General features: G+C 46.0%; 1 protein-coding gene across 1 annotated transcript in view; it reads right to left on the bottom strand.

Annotated features, from left to right (window-relative positions):
* Positions 1 to 22,097, bottom strand: part of gli3 (GLI family zinc finger 3) — a 96,748-nt gene that overhangs the window by 52,412 nt on the left and 22,239 nt on the right. Inside the window, exon 3 of the mRNA XM_039617629.1 lies at positions 6,794 to 7,039. Within this exon, the coding sequence (XP_039473563.1) occupies positions 6,794 to 7,039 (246 nt within the window). The remainder of the gene's footprint in view (positions 1 to 6,793; positions 7,040 to 22,097) is intronic.

Raw genomic sequence — 22,097 nt, 5'->3', positions numbered from 1 at the left:
GTCTCACTACTGACATAAACCTGGCACCGAGGCCACGGGCCACCATGCATATTTGTGATATGCCAGCAGCTTTGACTGCATGGTATTTGACGCCCTGGGAATCAAAACAGGCTGGCAAGTCGAAAGCCAATGTGAGTTGATTTTCATGCATTTTTCATGATGTGAAACCAGCGGCTAGAACATGTGAATTAAATCTAACTAATCATCCATTTTCGTAACCACTTATCTAGTGCAGGATCTTGGTAGGACTGGAGGCTATCCCTGCTGACACAGGGCGAAAAGCACAGTATGACCTGAACAGGTCACCTATCGTAGGGCTAACAGAGAGACAGATAACTCACATTCATACCAACAGCCAATTTGAGATCACCCATTAACCTAACATGCACGTCTTTGGACTGTGGGAGGAAGACGGGAGTTCCCAGAGAGGCCCCATAGGGGTAAACTCCACACAGAAAGGCTGCAGCTGGCAGGCAGTTTCAGGCCCATGGCCGTCTTTCTGTGAGGCACAAGTGCCAACCAATGCAGTGCCACTTGATTGCCCAAATCTTTTATCACCATAAACATTCAAAACCACCAGTGCAGTCCTTTAAATATCTAGCTCAGAAATGGCTTTTTCTCCCTGGGCTGAGGGGCTGTTGCTCTATCTTCCACTGAATCCAGACATTAGACAAAGTCTGCTCAGGTCTCTGGGGGTATGTGGCCATTATTTGAGGCGAGTGGAAGGAAACTACGTGTCACAGAGTAAAGACAAAGCCCAGTGTTACAACAATCAGACAAATGGCTCCTGGGCTCTGTAAGACCAAATACAGTTTGATGCCTCTGTACCATTTGGGTCTTATGAGTAAAACACCATCTGTAACTCTGAGTCTCCTTCCTCTTCACTCTTTGTACAGTGTGCTTTGCTGTCACCTTACCCTCTCTTTCACCCTCTCACTCTTGCATTGTATTCCTAATTCCTTCAGTTAATCCCAGTTTCTGTCTATCTCTGTTTCTTTGCCTCTCTTGTTATTCAAAGCACATCCTCCCCGATCTCTCCCTTTTCCCTCCTCACAACATCCCTAAACAAGGACAAAGTTGTAATCCATTTACTACACTGCTGTCAACAGATTCCACCCAAATAATCCTAAAAGACTCAGAACCAGGCCTAGGTGCTATCAAGGGAATGGGAGGAACAAGGAGGCGGAATGCACAGGGGACGGATGCAGGAAAAGAGGGAGGAGTGAGAAGAACATACAAGGGGTGTGGAGGAGTACAGACGGAGGGAAGTTGTGTCACAGTGATTTGAGTCTTTGTCACGCAGGTGGCGCCCAGGGGTTCCCTCAGTCTGGGCAGAGAGACAAACGGAGGCCCATGTAAACCTAAAAGAGGATTAACCCTGCCGGAGCGCTTTAATGAGACCTGAAAGTGCCGGGCACCGGAGAGCCCCGCTGATTGAGCCGCGCTCCAGTCGGATCCCAACGGTCCGCCGGCCCAGTGGCCCAGCAGCGCTGCTGCAGCCCCGTGGCCTACAGCTGCCCGCTCACACTGAGCCACATCAAAGCGGTCCGTCTGGGAGAACCCCGAGATGGGAGGGAGGGGGGGGAGGGGCGGGCATGAGGGAGGTGGGGAGTGTGTGTGTGTGCACGCAGGAGAGGTGGGAGGAGGGTGCCGGGATGGAGGAATCCCTTATCTCGTCCTGAGAGGATGCTGCTCTGTGGTGCGAGATTGTCTGGAGCTGCCACCTGTCCCGGGCATCTTTGAAGGCAACACTAAAGCCTGTGATGGGCCTGACCTCCTCGAGCTCCCATTCTTTTATGTCTCTCTTCATTTTCTGCTTTGTTACACCCCCCCACCCCCTCCACTCTCTCTGGCTCTTCTCTCTACTTCTTAGCCCTCTGTCTCACTTACACCCTCATACTCAGCCATGCCTCCCTTTCCCTCTTTCTCCTCTCCAGCGATATCTTGCACTTCACCACGCCGTTAGAAACATTTTAATTATACTATGTTCATCAGCCTCTTCTTCATGTAGAACAATATATACTTGTGACCCTCCAGAGACAAGAGCAAGATACGGGTTGTTGGTTGGAGGGATAAGGGTGCTTATCTTTGGCACTATGTGAGAGGAATGCAAATACAAAAAAAAGTGATGAGATATGGATTCAGAAGAAACATGTCGGACTCTATCATACTGGTGACTACGGGGTAACTCAAAGTGGAGAGGAAAAGCTTGTGATATTGTGGCTTTACCCGGAGAGCTGAGGAGAAGCCCTCATGGGTATTTAGTCGTCTTCTTTTCATAATTTGGTGCTTAATGTAAGCAGGAGGGAGTGTTTATTCTCCTTTTGGATGGACAAGACACAACAAATCTTCATTTTTAAGCTTTCCCGTCGACAAAGCGCCATTGTTCCTATTTGCATCTGCGACTCGATTAACCAATCACATTGGAAAAGAGGGTATACACACTGGCAGATGATGCTACAACGGCACTGAGAAACACTGAGAACATCTTCAGTCCTCTAGAAATTCTTCTTAATTCTTCTTAGCTCCTTCACATTTAATCTCGTCATTGTTAATAGGAACTGCCATTATTCAGAGATATGCCGTTTTCACACACACACACACATCAGCTTTGTGGTAAGAGCGCCACATGACCTTAAGATGGTATGAAAGTGCATTCTTGAAGCACTTCAAACTCCGCTTAACCCTCTTAAATCATCAAGAACTACAAAGAGGCACATGCATGTGAGAATATTGCCTATCTTACGGTGCGAGATGCCTCTAATAAGCTGTATAAAAGGGGATCATCTGATTATCCCTGGTGTGCTGGACCAAGGGGCCACGGCAGAGCACAGGCCCGTGTTGTTCTTTTTTGATGAAAGGAGGTGGATGGAAGGGATCCCTTTCCATCGCCTGCAGTGTGCCCCAGGCTTCTCTGTGCCGGCACACCACTGGGGGACTGCACCATGCCACCACGCTCAAAAAGCCAATATTGAAACAATCACAAAGACAAACACTTACCCTTGAAACAGGCACGTGTCCTCTCACCCCAGGCTCTCCTCAGTTGTTTGAGGGGGGAGGATGTTTGAACCTGCATCCAAGCCGGTTGTCACATTTAAACCAACAAGAGACCAGAAAGTTTGTTGTGTGAGAGCACTCTGCTACTTTTTCCTCCTCGTACACATGCACACACTTTATACTTTACATTATACATAGCGCACAGTCCTTCATCTCTCTGCCACGTATAGAAAGGCCCTGTGCAGTCCATACGAAGTGAGCGACCAAGGACTGTAATTAACTGTAGCGAGGCCAGGGCCATTGTTGTGTGGATCACGTACAGTTTGATGACAGCTAATTCAGTTCAGTGGTCAGCTGCATTTTGATATAGAGGCAGACAGAATGACGCCAGGGCAGCGGCCGGCGTGCTACGGCCGAGTAGACCTGAGATCAGCTCGGCGCAGCGGTTCAGAGTTTAACCCCTGTGACTGGACACCCACCCCCTCTCCCTATAACCATAAAAGCGTGGAACAGGTTTTACACCACGGCTCAGCGTTCCCGGTAGCTTTCCCCAAACACAGGGCCAGTATGATCCATGCAGTCACCTTTGACCAGGATCAGAGAGCAGGATTCCTCCGGCCAAAAGATCCATACCTCCACCGCCTGTGCTTAACTCAATTGGTTTCTGAGATCAGTCAAGGACAGCAAGGCTTTGGTGTGTGGGGATTAAGCCCTTGCAGCCAGATCTAGGCTAGATTTTTAAGGAGCTAAACCAAAGACTATTGAACTGATAGTTATCCATCACAGCCTGAAGACGCTTGCTGTGCCTGCTCTGCCCAGACTAGATATAACACAGCCACAAAACTTCTCAATTCAGGGACGAAATTCTTTTGCATCATCTCTAAAGCTTTGCAAATTTACTGGTTGCATTCATCAACCATTCAGAGCAGTTTCAACATTTGTAAGAAAGCCATTGAAAAGCACGCGATTTAAGTCCCTCCATAGATGTGTTTAGGCTGGCAAAGAAGGGAAAGATGAGAAACTTTAAAAAAGAAAAAAAAAGAGGATTCCTTTGGAGGAAGCAGAGATGCGTCGCCAGCAAGTGGGCTCACTGTTGCTGCACGGCCACTGACCGGCTAATCAGCACACAATGTAAACAGATGTCAGCGCACAGCGTCGCATTCACACTTCTACACAATTAAAGATCTTAAAAAAAAGACTTCTCCCTCATTAATCCTCATTTCAATCCTTTCTCCTTATCCCGCAGCAAAGCCTCATGTATTAGCGTTGTGGTAAGAAGGATATGGACTCTTATCCAGTGTTTGCCCAAGAAAAGCGGCTAAGACTCAGGCATCACCACGATTAGCTAATGCTAACAATAGGAGCAATGTTTCCTTGGTGCCTCCTCTTTTCTGCGCTGAAGTGGGTGTTAAAACCAGAGTAAACAGAGACTTAGGCCAAGGACATAAGAAGAGTGGGAGATCACAAGTCTGGGTGAATAGCGCAGATTTACTCAGAGCGCCAGGCCCTGAAGATAAACCCCCCTTTCGGTCTCTTGTGGTTGCTCGACTCCCACACCTCCCAGAGCTTCGCCACCATGTTAACGACCCATCGGCCAGGTGTGGGGAGGCTGCAGGTGCCATCGCATTTAGGCACATTAAGCACTGACACACACTAGCGGTAAGAGTAATCGGATTTACCTGGCTGTCTGCTGCATGGCGTGGAGCGCAGTGCAAGCGCAGCACAACGGCTTAGGGCCCCCTCTCCATCACACACATGCACACACCTGGGATGAATTAAGGAGGTGACAAAGCCCTCATAGAGAGGGACTGCCACAGGAGAATTAGGTGTGTGTGTGTGTAAAATACGTGTGCTCAATTGTGTACTGAACCAGAAACCAGAACAGGAGCCCGTAGCTTTTTACACCTTGTGGTGCAGGAGTGGCGACAGATGCTACAGGCTCCTGGTTCAAAGCAGCCGAAGAGCAGGGGTTGGGGAGGGGGTGGCAGAGGTTTAAGGGGGACCCCTTTCAATCTGCTGACCCTCAGATCGTCAGAGCTCATGGGGATTGAGCTCTGGTACTGGGTTCAATCAGACAGAATGGGACCGCTGCCTTTAGGAACTCCCCATGTCCTCAACACCTGGGGCCAGAAGGAGGTGTTTTACACAGCAATGCTCTCATCTCAAATCAGAAGTCTTCCTGAGCGCAAGAGAGATCATAGAAACATCAATGAAAAACACCAGAAGTCACTGACACCGACCTTGTTGGTGTTTTGACTCTTCCCTGAACACCGGTAATCAAAATTTTAGTTTATTATGTTTTCGTCATGCCTGTGATAATTTCCCAGATCCCAACATGATATGTAAATTGTTTGTTTTTCCTGGTCGACATCAGAAAAGAGAGAAACATAGTAAATAATTGTCTTGAAAAACCAAAAACTGCAGGAACCTTGCTGCAGAGGGAGACTAAAATCTCTGTGCATCATGCCTACACGTGCCTACACATCCCAGCATCACTGCTATCACAGTCCTCTACTCTAGTCTGCTCCATACGTCTGCAGTCTCCCACCCTCTCGAGTCCTCGTGCACAAAGAATCCCTCTTGAAGCTCTACAGCCCTTTTGACTTTTCCTGCTGCTTTTGAACTCTCCATTTCAAGACTGTGACTTTTCCACATGACCCCAAGCCTCAGACTTAACCCCCTCCCCCCAACCCCCACCCCTCCAACCTTCCTGACTCCTACCCCAAGGCTTCAGTGGTCTGGAACCACCAGAGTTCCTTCACACATACCCACACACATACATAAAATGAGAAGTGGCAGTGTTGCTGAGTTAGGTCAGGATGTAATGGGCAGTAATGTTCTGCCCTCGAGGGTTCTGTCCAAAGAACTGCCTGGTTTTAAGTAACCTTTACCTTAAAGAGGCACCTTGATGACTCTCAGGCACCCAACCACGATGGAGAAGCAGTTAATGAAGTGGCTGAATAAATAGAGTTACAGTATAAGGTTGGGGTCCACTGGACTTTCATTACTGCCACTGGATTAAAATCCTTCTGGCGCACTCTGCCTGCTCCCTTTCAGCGCCAGTATAACCAAACTAAACAAGCTATCACATCAAATCCTTGTCTGCAGTTAAAGTCCTGGCTACCAGATTAACTTCCAAATCAGCCCCTTTGCTCTCCAAACACCTTTCTCCAGCGTTTTTTTTACCTAACCGCTGCTATGTGTCTTACCTTTTCTTGGCATTATCTTTGCCAGCTTCCTTCCTTCACCCGATTCTCTCGGGCTTTGTCTCTGTGAGTCTCTCTCGCACTCTCTCCCTCTCTGTGTCTTCCTCTGCCTTTCTCTCATACAGTCTCTGAGTCCCAGAGAGACCGAGAGGCAGAGTAGGGGGTGGTGAGGTTTGACTCTGCGTTGCTTTTGGGCTTTGAAGTGTGTGTTGATGAGAGAAAGCGGAGTACTGTGTTCAGACAGGCCCCTAATGAGGGAATTAAGAAGCTACGCTGGCCGTTCCCCATACTAACTTCCCAAGCGCAACACAAGGCGAGGGTGCGTGCGTGCGTTCACAATTGTGTGTGCCTGTATCTGTGTGCAGAGGAGAGACGGAGTGTAAGAGAAGGACTAATCTGTCAGACTTAATCAAGCATCTGGCGGCCCTGCCTCTCACCTACAGTAAAAAAGGGAAACTTGGCCTCAGCATTCGGGGTTCTGCAAGCATGTCCTTGAGCTGTGCAGCTTCTCAACTTTACACGATAAAGTTTCAAGTTTACCATTTTAAAATTAAGTGAGCGGCTCTTGTGTTTGTGGCTCGCAGACTTACGATAGTGCGAGTCTAGGTAGCCGTTGCGGGGGTCCATAGCAAACAGCGTGCCCCGGTATGGAAGTGCATGGTCAGCCAGATGGGGCAGGGAACCGTGCTGCTCCTTCTTGAGCAGGGAAGGGCGTTCCTCCGTAGACGTAGAGGGCTCCTCATTTATGCTTCTGTCAGGGGCGCCAGGCGTCGGGACCTGAGAGCTGATGGCGTTGCGCCTCTCACGGTGGTAAGGCGTGCCTGAACTCTCGTCCTCTGCGTGGACATGAAGACAGAAAGACAGGAGAAGAATCCAGTGTTATAAATTTGGAAGGGCAACACATTTTTCTTTTAAACAGATATCAGAATAAAAGCTGTAGCTATGAATGCTGCTCACGTTGTGGGGAAGCTGATAAAAGGAGGAGCCGGAGATCAGCTTTGCACACCTGAAACCTACGGTAAATCTGCCTTCCTTCAGCCCCTGGATATGAGAGTTCAGAAGCAGTCAGTGTATGAGCTAACGGACACCATGGAGGAAAAATTTCCAAACTCATACATCTGAACAAGTACTTAAATTCACATCTGTCTGCTCTTTTTATATAAAAATAAATTTTCATGAAGGAAACAACTCAGGCGTTCAGTCAGCATTCAAAGATGCCTGTTAACAAGCATCATTGGCTACACCAACCCCACCCTGCTTCAGTCTCCATTCTCCCCTCCAACCCCCACCTTTCACTCTTAAACTAAATCTTTTTCTCTTTTTCTATCTGTGTCTAAGGGGAAAATTAGGAGGCCCTCTGGAGAAAGCTGCTTGGCATGCTGTATAAAGCGGATAAATGTGGAGCTGAGTTCAAGGGCTAAGCTCCACCAGAAAGACCTGACCTCTGACCCCTTGGCTTGACCTCTGAGATGACATATATAAGGGTCAGTTATCCTCGTGACCTGGTATTAGCCCTTTCTGTAGTCTGATACCACAGAGACTAACTCAGAAAGCAACATGCCATCGAAAGTATGTCATTTTTTTTCAACTGGGTTGATTTCATCTTTAAAACAGGAGGACATAAATCCTGCCTGATGATTTAGGCCCGAACGTCATGATGCTCAGGGGCAGACTGAACTGGGATATTTTAGTGAATAGCACTTTAATGTGTTTGTGGGAAGTTCTGCAAAATCACTGGTGACATGCTAACTAGACAGGCAGGCCAGACCTTAAAAGAGTGAGCTTGTTTTTACATGGCCTATTTTAAGCGTTATTTTGTTTATATATATTTTGACATTTTGCACTATCAAAAGGGTCAAAACTTTTGTTTCCACTGCATAGCACATGAATTCCAGATGATCTTCAATAACACTTGATCTTAGGGACTTGGATACTTTCTTAGGTTTTGCTTTGAACTGAGATTGAATGCATCTGTATGTTATAGATTCAAAAAAAATCATCATTTGTCAAGAGCAAGCCCTTGCTTTTTTGCCCTGAGCCAAATCCTTCAGTTCCAGCTAGCGTTGCCCGCAGGTCTCCATGTTCAGCCCGGGTTATATGCAATTATGAGTTCACCACTAAGGCTGCTGGTCATCTGTACACTCCAATGTTCTTTCTTGTATTAACGTTTCTCACCGGGAACCTGGCAAAATACCGTTGTGCTGGCGCCAGAGGTACTGCAGTATTAGCAGCCTAACAGCGTGAGCAGCTCCCCCACTATGTGCCGCAACCCAACAGCATCCAACTGCCAATTAAGAAACAGAGGAGAGGGCCAGATTAAAGAGCACACTACCTTAAGCACTGAAGAGTGCTGCTATAGAGCTGTAGCACTTCACAGAAGAAGAGAAGCGATCAGAAAGGAGGAGGTTAAGAGAGAAAAACAGAGAGGGAGAATGAGATTGAGAGAGGCGAAGAGAGCGAGAGAGCAGGAGGAGCAACCCAAGGGTCCTGCTTTTATTCCCTTCACTCTCCCACATCCATTACCTGCGTTTGGACCAGCGTGCCCTCGTGCAGCACTGGCAGCAGTTTCAAGGATTCTTAACGCGGAACTGACAACCAGAGAGGCAAGGCGCTCTCATCCCCGGGAAATGACAGTGTCAGTTATGATATAAGTATTTAATCCTATACTGCACAGCCAGTGATCTTATTAAGGGAATAATGCAACTTATACGGTTAAAGCTGGATTAATAGGTCTGCGCTTGCAAAGCGCAATATTAACATAAAGGGATTTCAGAATTGGGTTCATCTCCTGACATGAATTGAGGAAGTCGAGACTGTAAACTATGCGGGGAGCGAGCGATGCTAAGGGCAGAGCGTGTGGCTGTGTGCAGCTCCGGCTCCTACTGTGCACTCGCAATTCTTTTACATCCAGAAAAATCTAGCATTACATCTGGGAAAGTAGAAACTGTCTACATATTCATGAGCTCGTTTTCGTACTTTCATACATATATTTGATGTTTTATAAATACATTCATCACTGGGGCTTGACATGGTGTAGCGTGAAGTTATGAAAAACTACAAAGGAGACTCAAGTGTTTACTTTTTAAAAAAAATCTATACTTCACATTTCTATTTGCCAACTATTTCAGTGAGCACTACTCTTCTTGTCCTCGAGCTTTCGTGTGCTGTCTTTTTCTTTCCTTTTACTTTCTCGGTGACCCCCACCGCTATTCAGATGTGTCTCTCTCCCTCAAGGGAGGTCAAGCGACTAATAGTTCAATCACAGCACTGTCACAGTACCACCATCCCCCCTCCAGTCACCCCAGCAAGCCCTGGGAGGGTTTCATCATTCTACCATATACCACCTAGAGGGAGTTCATTACATCAGTTCATAGGACCTTAAATAGTTAAACAAACACTCTGCAGCACAAGGGTCAATTGACTCCTTGACTCCTCAGTGGAGGAAAGCGAGTCTCCGGTAAGACTCTTCTTCTATGCTGCTTGTACCTGGCGGGTGGAAACTTTTTACATCCTTCTAACGTGTTGAGCATCTGTCAAAAAATGAGGTAATGAAGACAGAGAAGACACAGGTAAACACATGCAACTTTGAAAAGTTCAACCCTGCAACACTTCTCCAACTCTGACCATCAGCCCAGCAGACCCTTTCCCCTTTTCCCTCCCTCATTTTTCATTCCTCTTTTATTTCCCTCTCTTTTCCCATGGTTGCCGCATCCAGTCCTCTACCAGTTTGCAGGTCTATTCAGCCCAACACAAAAGCAGCAGGCCGGTCCTCTGTGGACCAGAGGAAAAGCATGCCTCTCAAAAAAACAGAAAAAAGAACTATCCCGCTCTCTCTATGGTGATTGAATTTCTTAACATCTTTTCAAAAAGCGCTTAAATGCCTGGAGGCGAGAGGAAGAAACAAGCTAATGGTGGATGGGGAGCACTGAACAAATTTCAGAGCCCTTTCCTGCTCGCGTTTGAGGTTGAAAGCGAGCTCCTGCCTTTCAAGTTTCAAAGTCCTCCTTCCTCCCGCAGTGTCACTGAAGGATTTGAAAAGAAGGTAATTGTGCTCACTGCCGTCCTGATCAGAGCACACGCCCCAGCTCTAGTATTTCAGGAGCTTTCTCTGCCACTATAATGGTACCTGGTGCTCCATTCCTGCATTCTTCCTCCCTTACTACTCTTTCTCCTCCTTCTCTCTCTCTCTCTGACCCTCTACAAATGCACTCTGTATTGCTCTCACTCACTTGGTTTCTATCCTTCTTTCACCCCCAGCAAGCCGCTCATTAAATCCTAAAACCCAGGTTTCTCCCTTTTTTCCTCTTGTCTGGGGTGTCTATTGTAGGATTCTGGTTCAAATACCTTTCAAGAAAACCCTATGCATGGCCTTTAATATGGCAGCATAAAAGACAGCGTGGATGCAATGACAAAATGAAATTTTGAAAGAGATAATGAGATATGGAGCGGGGCCAGTACCTCTGAGAGCTGGGCCCTGGGACAAGAGGGGGGCTAAAGTTAAGGATGCCCAGCCAATTCAAAGAAACAGCAAGTGAAACAAAACACTCAGCTTGTTGTTTTTGAAGGCATTTTCTAGAGGCGCAGGTTAAGAACGAGGACTGTTGTTCCTCCACATGCCATCTGATTCGCCTTCCGGCCTGAACTCAGTCAGAGTCTCCAGAGTTGGGGCACGCATGTTGTACAAAGGGCCATTGCGCACTGTAGTTCCCCCCACCCCCAGTTACCACTTTTTCTAAAAGCCCAAAATATCAGAAGGGGTGTTCTTGTACCTCTGAGCCAAAGCCAGACATGCGCTGTATTCCACCTTCGAACTTCTCAAAGCGCTGTTTGTCAGTGGCACAAACAAGTTTTGGCTGGGGAGCACATGGAGAGCGAACAAGGAGAAGAGGAGTGGAGGATATGCGGTGAAATCACAAAACACTTCTTCAAAGCTCCTCTCCTCCTGTGCAATAATCTCTTGCTCCCTTTTTCTTTCTCTTGCAAATCAACTCCCGGGAAAGACTCAAGACTCCCCAATTAACAATGAGAGGGGGAAGAAAAATTCCAGCAGCTGGCTAGAGTTTAATAAGACTACCTCTCCAAGCAGCTTAGGCTTATGTACCTGATTCACCGGCCCTGGCATTGGAGCTAAAGACAGAGGGAATCATTCACGATTAGTGCAGGCTGAAATACGAGGGAGAGAGCGAGAGACCGTTCAAGCTCTACCAAACCCAACAGCAAGCGCGCAAGGGATTACTGCAATTGTGTGAGGTATTTTTCTGATCAACTTCTTGGCTGATAGGCTCAATGCCACAAGGAGCTCGGGGCCTTCTACAGAACAAGGTTCAGTTATGCATTATGTGAAGGTTAGCGAGCCTTGCTGTATCTGCCTAAAAAGGTTGACTTTCGAACAACTTCCTTAACAAAGACATCTAAATGTCAGAAGGCAGAATGAGGTCATTACTCTGATATCTGTGGGCAGGATAGTTAGCAATCCCCCAGTCTAAACGTCTGGGGAACCTCAGCAAATATAAAAGTTAGCTCCCTCTCACTCTGCACTCGTGTTTGATTCTGTCTCTGCAGAGTGAACCCGCTGTGGTACATTATTTAACTATCAGTGCCTGATTGATGTTTGGACGAATTGCAGAGAGAGGTCAGGATGTTCCCTCTCCTGGTTAGCAGTCTATTGTCGGCGGCTGATTTCCCACACAGCGTCCGCAAATGCCCTCTTCAATATTCATCTAGGCAAATTTGACGACTCCCACATCTCAATTTGGCTCTCGGCAGCCTACGCCCCAGCCCCCTGCTCCACCACTCGTGGTCCCAGCTTGCTCTCTCTGCCGCCGGGGGTCTTCTGGGACGCACCCAGAGCCTCAGCATCTCGCAGTCCCAGCCTCCAGGCCCCGGGGCTGGGGAGGGGCAAATCAAAGCCTGCTTGGCTCCTTTCTCCTTCCTTGCGCTCACCTCAAATCAGCCTCACAGCAGGGTTGTGTCGTGCCAAGCCTCCCCCTGCCCTAAGCTACCCCTTATTCACCCATTAGGGGCACAGGCCCACCGTAGAGCTGCCCGAAACCCCACTACCATTTCATCAGGGCCACATTGTGAGGGAGCAATGAGCATCGCAGTGAGAGAGCTGAAAGCCCTGACTGTAAAAAGCACACTGATGCGTTTTTGACCACGGATAGTTACAGCTTTTAAGGTTTTTCACTCAAAGGGCACCTTGGCCTGTATTCTTTGAGGAATCAAACACCAAGAGATGCATTTGATCAAGGCTTCAAAGCAAAAAGATGCCATTTAGTGCTCTGATTGGCTCATAGACTGTATTAGCATTGCTTCAGACTGTCACAAGCCAGCTATCATCAGCCATAACCTGTTAGACCTTTATAATGTCCTCCGCAACAATATAAAATGATTATGTGCTAGGGCAGATGAGGGCATAGTCATGTCCGCATGGGATAGTGTGTCTTCGAGGGTGGATCTGGGCACACTGCCCACCAGACCAGAGTGGGCCAGCTTTCCACTGGGCCATAGCACTGGAATCCCGCTTCTGACACCACAGTGATCCGGACCAAGTCTGTGGCACTCAGATTAGGAACGGCTCGCCAAGAGAAATGAATATCCAGCCAAAGCAAAGAAATGCAGAGCCAACAGTTGGGATAAAATTATAAAAAAAATAATACAGTAATTTCAAGCACATCAAACATGATCCAAAATTCCACTGTGGCTATATCTCACCTTTTAGAATAGAATGAGAATTTATAAAGCTCTAAGCATGAATAATCAGCTTTTATTAGTGCAAACCTTGTGCATTTATAATTAAAATCCTCTCTGATTTTTTGCGTGGAGAAACACATCCACTCATTGGGGTAAAGGTTTGTAAGAGCCTTTTAGTGCAATGCATTGAGACATTGAGAACCCCATTAAGATAGTTTGCCCACACTTACTGGGAGTTGGATAATTAGACACTTCAAAGGCACCTGCCCGCCCTCCCAGGGGAGACAGAAATCGCCGCCCCACGACCCGTTTAAAAGCATGTTAACTCGTATCTGAGGCTAGCAGGCTAATTTAACTTTTGACATTTGATATCTGAGGAATGAGAGAGATCAGCCATTTAGCTGGAACAGGATTACCCCCCCGCACACACCCCTCCTCCTCTCCCAGCCGTTCCAACCCAAACCCCCCCCCCCCCCGCTCCACCAGTCAGGCCGGATTCATTAATTTTCTTGCTGCTAAGCACTTTATCAATGACTAGTGAACATCTAAGTCCAGAGTGGACTCTCTCCCTCCCTCCCTCACTCCTCCATGGTGATTAAGCCCGTGGATGTTCAGATCTGTCTGTCTAATTCACTGCCTGTGCTGTTGCTGCTGATCTCTTCTCACACCTGCAAAACAGCTAAGTAAACAGAGGTGAAACTTTTTTGAGAGTCAAGCTTGAACATCATTCATACCGCATCCAATTTAAACTGCATCTGATGAGGTCAAAATGCCAGCAACACTTGTACAAATAGTACAGCTCTATTGCTACCTCAACGCATGTCAGCTCGTGGCTTTTATCACGGTCATGACCGTTTCCTCTTTTACTATGCACTTTATAAATAGGTGAAGTCGTTCCAGAAGCCTCTACTTTGGAAACTGTATTTAAAAAGCACTTCCCAAATGATTTAAAAATGCTCTAACAGTAGGAAGAAGGCTGATCGTCTCCATCCTATTTCAGTGACTGAGTAGACCATTTTCCACCGCACAAATTATCGTGCAGTTTTAGGGTGGGTCACAGCTTTGTGCACGTTCCTACTGCAGGATGCACAGTACTTCTTTCAGGGTCATTTTCTGGGTAGAAAAAAGAAAAAACTGCTGGGGCTCTATGGGGATTAATTTAGGTTGAAAGCGACCAGTTTTTTTATTTATAAATTAAAAAAAAAACCAGCAGTAGCATGAAAAAATAAGAGATGGAAAAGAAAAGTTTGTTGACTTCTCATGAAATGAATGCGGAGAGATGTCAAGAGAAATCAGGAAGAATAGATATAACTTACTCCAAAAAATGACTATAAGCATCTGTAGGATCATAACCTCAAGCTGTCCAGATTAGGAAACTACCACATGTTACAGTTACAGCAATACAACGACAAATGCTGCGTTACATTTCCCTCAGGAGTCGGATGCTGAAGCTGGGAATGACGTGACTCTGGAATTGAGCTGCTCAGGAAGGTAGAACACTCATCCACCACAAGCAATACGGAACAATGTTTTTTTTCCTTACACTTAGCACCCCTGCAGCACACTCATGAATAGAGCCTCATTAAAAGTACTATCAATATTTACGTAGAGAGCACATTGACTTTTGAGATTTTTGTAAATGACCTATTGCGTATATATTTTGGGGAGTTTTTATTGTCAGCATGCAAAGTTTAAGGAGGAAAATATTTAAATCAATCATTTATTAACGTTAGCAACACATAGTTTAGTGCTAAGTTTGTCGATATTTAATGCAAGAAAGAAGCGTCTTGTTTTTTGCGCTTGATATTTTAGTTAACTAATAACCTTGTTTCCAAAACGGCGTAACTTTTGTAAATAACCCGTAAAACTAACCACACCTATAAGCACTTTTTGGGGATTGCGCAACCACGCTTAACCTTGCTTAATAAATCTAACCCTTACAGTTTTACTGTTTACTGTTCTACAGCCGCCATCTTGGCTTACTTAGCCGGGCTTGGTGGGGTTGTTCCAACTTGCTGTCTTGAAAATTCTGACTTCCGACTTCAACCAGAACACAGTGAAAGTTGCTAGTGTCGATGCTTAGCATACAGCATCACAGCAATCAGTCTGGAGTTACACACTGAAGGGCACATGACTGACTAAATACTGTTTTATCAAGAGTTTGCTTCGCATAGCATACAGCACAAGCAAGCTAGTCACCGCATCGGTACATTTCTAAAGGTGGTTTATTGGCCTGTATTTAAACAAACTGCAAACATTCTTTCCTCCAAAGTAAGCTTTGTTGTGTTCAGGCTAAGCTTGTTGAGAAGCATAAGGTTTGGACGTAATTCAAGTTTCTTATCTTAGTTTGTGCAAACTGTTAGCTGACTTTGTTTAGCTTGCTAATGTTGCATGCTACATAACAAGCAATCAACCATTGCAATGCAATTTAGCAGGCCAGTGGAGTAGATTCAGTTTTGGACTCATGCAGGTTTCTCACGGAGTACCTCGTGATTTAGTTTATCTCAGCAAACACCTCATGAGAATACCCTTTTTCTGCCTCCTCCTGCTTTCTGTCATCACTTCCCCCAATCACAATTCAGCTGTCGCAGTTAAATCTTTTTCTGTTTAAGCTGCAAGATGAATGAACTGCTGATTTCAAACTTGTCATACCTGTGAAACTGAACAGTCAACCAACGCAAGTGAAGCAAACCTACAGGGATACATTTACGTGTGTTTATTTAAAGTACCTTTCCAAATATATTTAAATTTAGCTAGCCATCGTTGACATATCACAGTTTGGGAGTTTTGAGGAGAGTTAATTTGCAACCATAAATCTGCATTAGTCCCAGTCTCATGCTTTCTGCTGAATGTCTACATTACAGGTTGAATCGGGGGCTACACGTGAGTGTGACGGATCTGGGTTAAACGAACAGCATGCCTGGAGCTTTGATGCTGCAGCTGGTAATGCTTACAGTTTCTAACCCATCACATTTAAACGCAAAGGTCTTGTTTTTTTCAGAGACCATGACAATCAGAATTCCAAACTACAAGCCAAATGCCATAAAAATAACACAACTCAACAGACTCACTTCACTGTGCTCCCACAATGAGGGGCTGTTCTTTGGCATGCACGTTAATCCACCCTGGCTTCAAAAAAGTGAATCAACACTTTACTTTCACAACTCTAATTATTTAAAATAACATTGGCTCATTTTCCAGTTTAATCATCAAGACTGGGCAGCTAACAGTTCACTTCATAAAGATTTTCCAACATGCTGTCATTGTATGACGCCCAATAGTCAGGCCACATTTCCTACAGAAGACCTGACCCTTACCTGCCCCCAATGTGTGATATCAGCGGGAGTGCCGGCTTAATAACAGAGGGTAGTTTAGCCCTCTCCTTCTCAAAATAAAGGTGAGATGTGGACAACTTCATTATAGTGTCTGCTGCAGGCAGGGAAAGCCCTGCAGATTAGAGGATCTGCCATGTTGGCCAAACAGACTTAACCACTGTCTGTTGGGAAGGGGCTGAAGGTTGGAGGTGAGCGAGGAAATGGAAAAGCACAAGATTTCTATGTGATTAGATAAATGCCTCTGTAATGCGAGAGAAAGCACAATACACAGTGAAACTTGCAGGTGTGGACAATTTATGGGACTAGCTGCTGAAGAAATTGTCTCATATGTCACAGGTTAGATCAGACGGGATGCGTAAAGTATGACTGAGGGGCTATATGCTCGTTTAACGTAAAGTGTAGTATGGAGTATAGGGAATGTTTATCTGAGAGGATCCCAGAAGTTAAAGATTGTTTGTACATATCACTCTTGAGTGATATTTAGGTCCAAGACTTTAAAATTTAAATCCACTTCAGATGAGTACTGGGGAAAGAAACGTCCAGTCAGTAAAGTCAAAGCAATGTTTTGGGTGAACTGAGACATTGTGGAAAAATGGTATTGTTACTTGTTCTAGAGAAATATGCAATATGAATAAATCTGCTCCAAAGCAGCGTCTGGCAAGTTTATCTGCAGTTATATTTAGAGCAATACTTATATGTGAAGGACTCACTTCTCATGGAGTAAGTCAGGTTTGTGGTTTGAGGACGATGAAGGGGATGCAAATGCAAATACTGTGGAACAAGCATCTTTGGTCCCATTGTTACAAAAATAAACTTTTTAATAGATACTTAGCTTTTTTTTTAATGAAACTATGATGTCAGAATGATAACTGACCCAGATTTAGCATCACCTAACAAATGCATATATATATTTTATAAAAATATCCTTAAATCTACAAATCAAACCATTCCATGTACCGTTCCACATTCCTCTTTTTGACCAGATGTATTGCAGTCTGCGTCCTCGTGTTTGTTTTCTCGACCTTTTCACTCCTCAGTTTTTTCTCATCAAATCTCCTCCGTCTACACTGCGTCCATTTACCTCACTTCCCATTTCCCCGACTATTCCCCCCTGCATCTCCCCTTCCTGTGGATGTCCCCTCTCAGTAATAAGCTCCTCTCATGTATGACCTCTCCTGTCATTCCCACCAGTGGAATCCTCCTTCTCTAATCTCTGCATTACTTTTACATTAATCCCACACTCGGCCGTTGGAGCTCATGTGACACGTTGCCATCATAAACCGCTGCTCGAACTGGAATGAATCGGTGTGATGAGGGAAAGCTGACTTAAAATGCTTAAGGCTACCACAGGATTCACCTGTAGCCTGTTGCTTTCCTTTTCCTCTCCATCCTTAAGTCCCTCAATTTTCCCTCTCAACGCCCCACCTCCTTTAGTGCATTCTCACTCACTCCTGGCCTTCAGTTCACACTCCAAGCCTACTTCCTGTTCCCATGTCTTCCCCAAATCTTCTCAATCTTCCTCCATCTCCTCTCATCCCTTTCCCCTTGCATTTTCTGCCTCCCTTCATCCACTACCTCCCAGCACCTCCATCCTTCTCCCTCCCCCCTTTGGGTCGCAGTGGGACTGTTGGACTCACGCAGCCCCATGCTGAGCTCCTCCAGAGCCAAGCCAGAACAAAGAGCCCATTGAGCCGAGCAGAGACATAATGTGGGCCGCCTCTGACAGCACCGAAGATGAAGTCATGAGGTCACCAAACAGTTAATAACGACGGCCCATCCTCCAGCTGCACCAAATGTGTGTGTACAGTTTTGGTGCCGCTGAGAAAAGTGAGAGAAAACGAGGGTGTCTGCAAGCACGCATGACTGAGTTTCCACAGTCTGCAACGCGTGTGTACATATCTTAGAGCATGTGGACGGACAAAAAGCTTTTAAGGGCGTAATGAGATACTCCACGACACCCAAAAATGCGCTCAATCACTGCGTAAATACCACAGAGGAGAGACAAAACCATCAGAGAATTGCACTTTTAGTTTTGGCCTCGCTCCAGCTGCGATGCAGAACACCCACCCCACCACCACCACCACAACCACCTCCCCCCGCCTTCCTCATTGGAGTCTGTCTGGCGCAAAGTCTGACATGAGACACATCTCCCCAGGACCGGAGCTGTCGCTGCAAGGCCCACACTCTGAACATCATTAGACTCACAGCTCCAGGTGAGATCATGCAGGGTAGCAAAGACCGAAAGATCCAAGTGTATTTGTGTCTGTGCAAAAGCGCGCATGCTGGAGATCTGGTTCAAGCATTCATCTCCATGCCACTGAATGACCGTGGCCTATTAAAATGCCTTTACAGGACCACTTGCTTGTCAAGAGGCCTCCGGGCTGAGTTGTGCGCGGGACATGGGAGGGAGGCAGAGCGGGCGGGAGGCGGGAATGGTGAAAGACAGCTATGCAATTGATTAACATTAGAAGGACTTGCTCAAGTTCAAATTGCACGGCCTCCTCTGCTGTAAGCTACAGACGTTTGTTTCCCCGCAAGTAGAAAGCTTCTTTCAAACCCTGTCTGTGCTACACATCTGAGTTCAATTCTCCGCATGCCCTCACTCTGAAAATCAATTCCTCCTCCTCTCCTCTGCTCTTTTCCTCCAGGTCTGCGAACAGACCAGGGCGAAGGGATTACACTGTCCCTCCCCAGATCCGAGCAAGACAACAAATGGTTCTTATCAACTGACACCCCCTCCGCCGTCCAGAAAGAAAAGGCAGAAAAACTGGCCAAGCCGCCTCAGCACGGATGTGTTCTCTGGGTCCTGTCTGCCAATCGTGGCAACTCTTTTCACACTTAAAGCCTGAGCTATTTACGAGAGCCCTGGGAGAATACGTGCACAGCACCGGAGGGTGGGAAGAACTGAGGGGAGAGAGTTGCTGCTTCTCAACCTCTGCTTCTAATCAATCACCAGAAATCACTGCCATGGTTTATGGCCTTTGATCCTAGCTCCTCTTTCGCACTGAAAGGGAGAGAGTTGGGCGGCGAAAGGGGAGGGAAAGCACAGGGAAGGGTGAGAGTCGAGGCCCAGAGGGTGTAGAGGTCAGGGGAGAGAGATTAGGGAGTACAGAGCCTTTTGCGCTCTCAAATCTGAAAGCATGTCTTGATTTAATCCAGTGAGTTTAGAGCACAGAGCAGCAAATGGCCTGGAAATATCTTTCATGCAAAAAGCTAATTATAAAGGGCAGTAAGTACCTCATAAAGGTAAAAAATATATATAAAAAAACTGACCCTAGCTTTTCTGCTTTTTTCTTTTACCACTTTTTATCTTGATGTGCACATAACACATGATTCCACAACTTTATAATATATTAATTGTTTATATTTTTTGGCTTATTTATGTATTTATTTTGCAGTAAACAAAGAATCCACAAGTTATTCATAAGCCAACCAGCTGGTATTATTTATGAAAATATTTCACTGTGCATAATAAATACATCTTTGTAAATAAAATCAAATTGTACAGACAATATCGAAGCCTATTTTTCTTTCTAAAATCCAACCCTGGTGGCAAGGCCACTAGTTGCTCCTTCATCCAAAGAGAAGAGAACAAACAAACCAAACAGAGAAAAACACGCCACAATAAATCCTCCCGGTCGGGTCGTGACACTCCTGCTTTGTTCCTCCTGGCAGGTGGGAGGCCACTGATGCCTCCCGACAAATGGCCAGAATGGTAGAATAATCAGCTACTGTTTCCCCACTTTATTGGTTTATGGGTTTATGGGTTTACGGGGCCGCCGGTCGTCCCTCAGCCTCCCTCTCTGAGGGGAGCAGCAGGAGCCAGCAGGACCGTAGATTCAGCAGAGTGAAGCTGGTCAATACACACCAATCCTCTCTCACGAGACAAGCTGATCTGTCATTAAACTGCTGGTCATTGGTTTAGACTTGCATGACCTTTGACCCCTGGGCCTTTCTGGTAAAAATGACCTCAGGTTTGTTTTTGTTTTTTTAAGGAGCCGCTGTGGCATGAACTCTCACAACATATTAAAAATCTAAGAGTGGAGATGCATGCATGCCATGAATTCTGACTCATTTAACTACAGTTTGTCTTGGTATCTAAAGATACACACATTAAAAAAAGAAACACCACTGAATTCAGCATCATTGCTGAAAGACGACATTAACGCGAAAAACAATACACAATTTTTAACAAACGCTGAGATTGCCAAATTCACTCGAAGATAAGGACAAGCGGTGAACTTATCTAATACAGTTTGCAGACTTCCTGGTTTATTGCTGTGCGTTCACTCAGTTTCCTTTGCAAATCAGTTAAAAGCATGTGGCTTATTCAGAGATGTTTCTATCGATTATCATTTCCTGTTTTTGTTTTTTGCCTTTTGCCTTGTCTCTTGATATTGTGGTGGATCTCAGCAGCTATATTAAGTCTAGTGTTACTGTAACAGCTGGCTAGCATAAAAAGAAGACCTACATTGTAATTAACTTGATGTTTGTTCTATCTACAACAAGTAGCACTGAGTGAAAAAAAGAAAAGAAAAAAAAGATGCAATTCCACTACAGCTAAATTCTGGTGGCACCACTGCAGTGTTCAGAGGTCTTGAGGCAGCGGCTTATATGCATCCTGCAGCAGTGAGGGAGCAGCGAAGCCCCAGCAGGCAGATCTGGGCAGGCGGAAGTGTGCCAGACGAGAGAGGCCAGGCAGCGCTGGAGTGGGTTGGGCTGCTGAGGTTCCCCTCCGCCCTGAGTAGCAGCGAGGCTAAGCTAATCCTGCGCCTCAGGCCCCTGTGAGGTGGCTCTGCCAAAGTCTGTCCTCCTGCTGCTGCAGGAAATTGCCTTCAGTGCAGAAGTCCATGAAATGGCTATGGCTCACCAGTGAAGGCAAAGCACATCCGCTGCGTGTGCACATGGTGATTTTACAATTCTACAGGTAGCTTCAATATTTATCTTTGAAAGCTTATAATGTACAATCATAAAAGAGCATGCTATGGTTACATTTTGTCATCTTCTATGTATACCTTCTAATTCTAACACAATGTGTTTTTATGCATTTCTATGTATTATGCATGTAGCATACAGCGGTCTTTTGACACTTAAAGCCACTTTTCCTGTGTGGGGCTGCGTGTCAGGGTCTATAACGCCTCCTCCATTGTGCTGTTTGACCCACGGGCCAGGCAGAGCTCCCATGAGGTCCCTTATCCCTCCATCAGTTCTTTCTCATTAGCCCCCACAGGCAGAGCCCCCAGCAGGATAACATGAAGAGGCCCCTGCTTCCCTCTTTGGTCCCCATAAAAAAACATATAGCACAAATACAGATGACACAGGTCACCTTTTAGGAAAAGAGAAAAAAAACTACAGTTAAAGAAAACAGCACTTAAAATAATTAAGGAATCAATCCTCCCATTAGATCTCCTGATGACGCTGAGTCATCTGATAGTCAGGCTGTGTTTGAGTGTTCCTATTAATTTTATGCATTTATGAATAACTTTCATTTAGGTATTGTTCTTTTTGTGTGTGTGTGTGTGAGTGTGAGTGTGTGGAGGGGGGGGGGATTAGCAGCAGGGACAAAAAAGTGGAAAGCAGAGGTGACAGCATGAGCAGGGAGGAGGAGGGGGAGGAGATGGGGCAGGACACAGTGGAGAAACAGTTGATTATGAGTCCCATCAAGTGATCAATGATTTCATTAATAAGACGGATCATGCGGCTGTCATAGCTGTGACACGGGCTGAGGGATGATCCGCTCCCAGTGCTCCATTTCAAGCCTCCCTCCCTTCCTCCCTTCCTGTCCTTCCAATATTGCCTCCCTCTGCCAACGACAAGGGAACGCCAAGGAAAGAAAAAAAAGGGGGGGGGGGCTGGGTGTTGGTGG

Source organism: Oreochromis aureus, linkage group 9 (assembly GCF_013358895.1).
Source record: "Oreochromis aureus strain Israel breed Guangdong linkage group 9, ZZ_aureus, whole genome shotgun sequence".
NCBI classification, from domain to species: Eukaryota; Metazoa; Chordata; class Actinopteri; order Cichliformes; family Cichlidae; genus Oreochromis; species Oreochromis aureus.
Note: the sequence above shows the minus strand (reverse complement) of the source record. Positions and strands in the feature narration are given on the sequence as shown.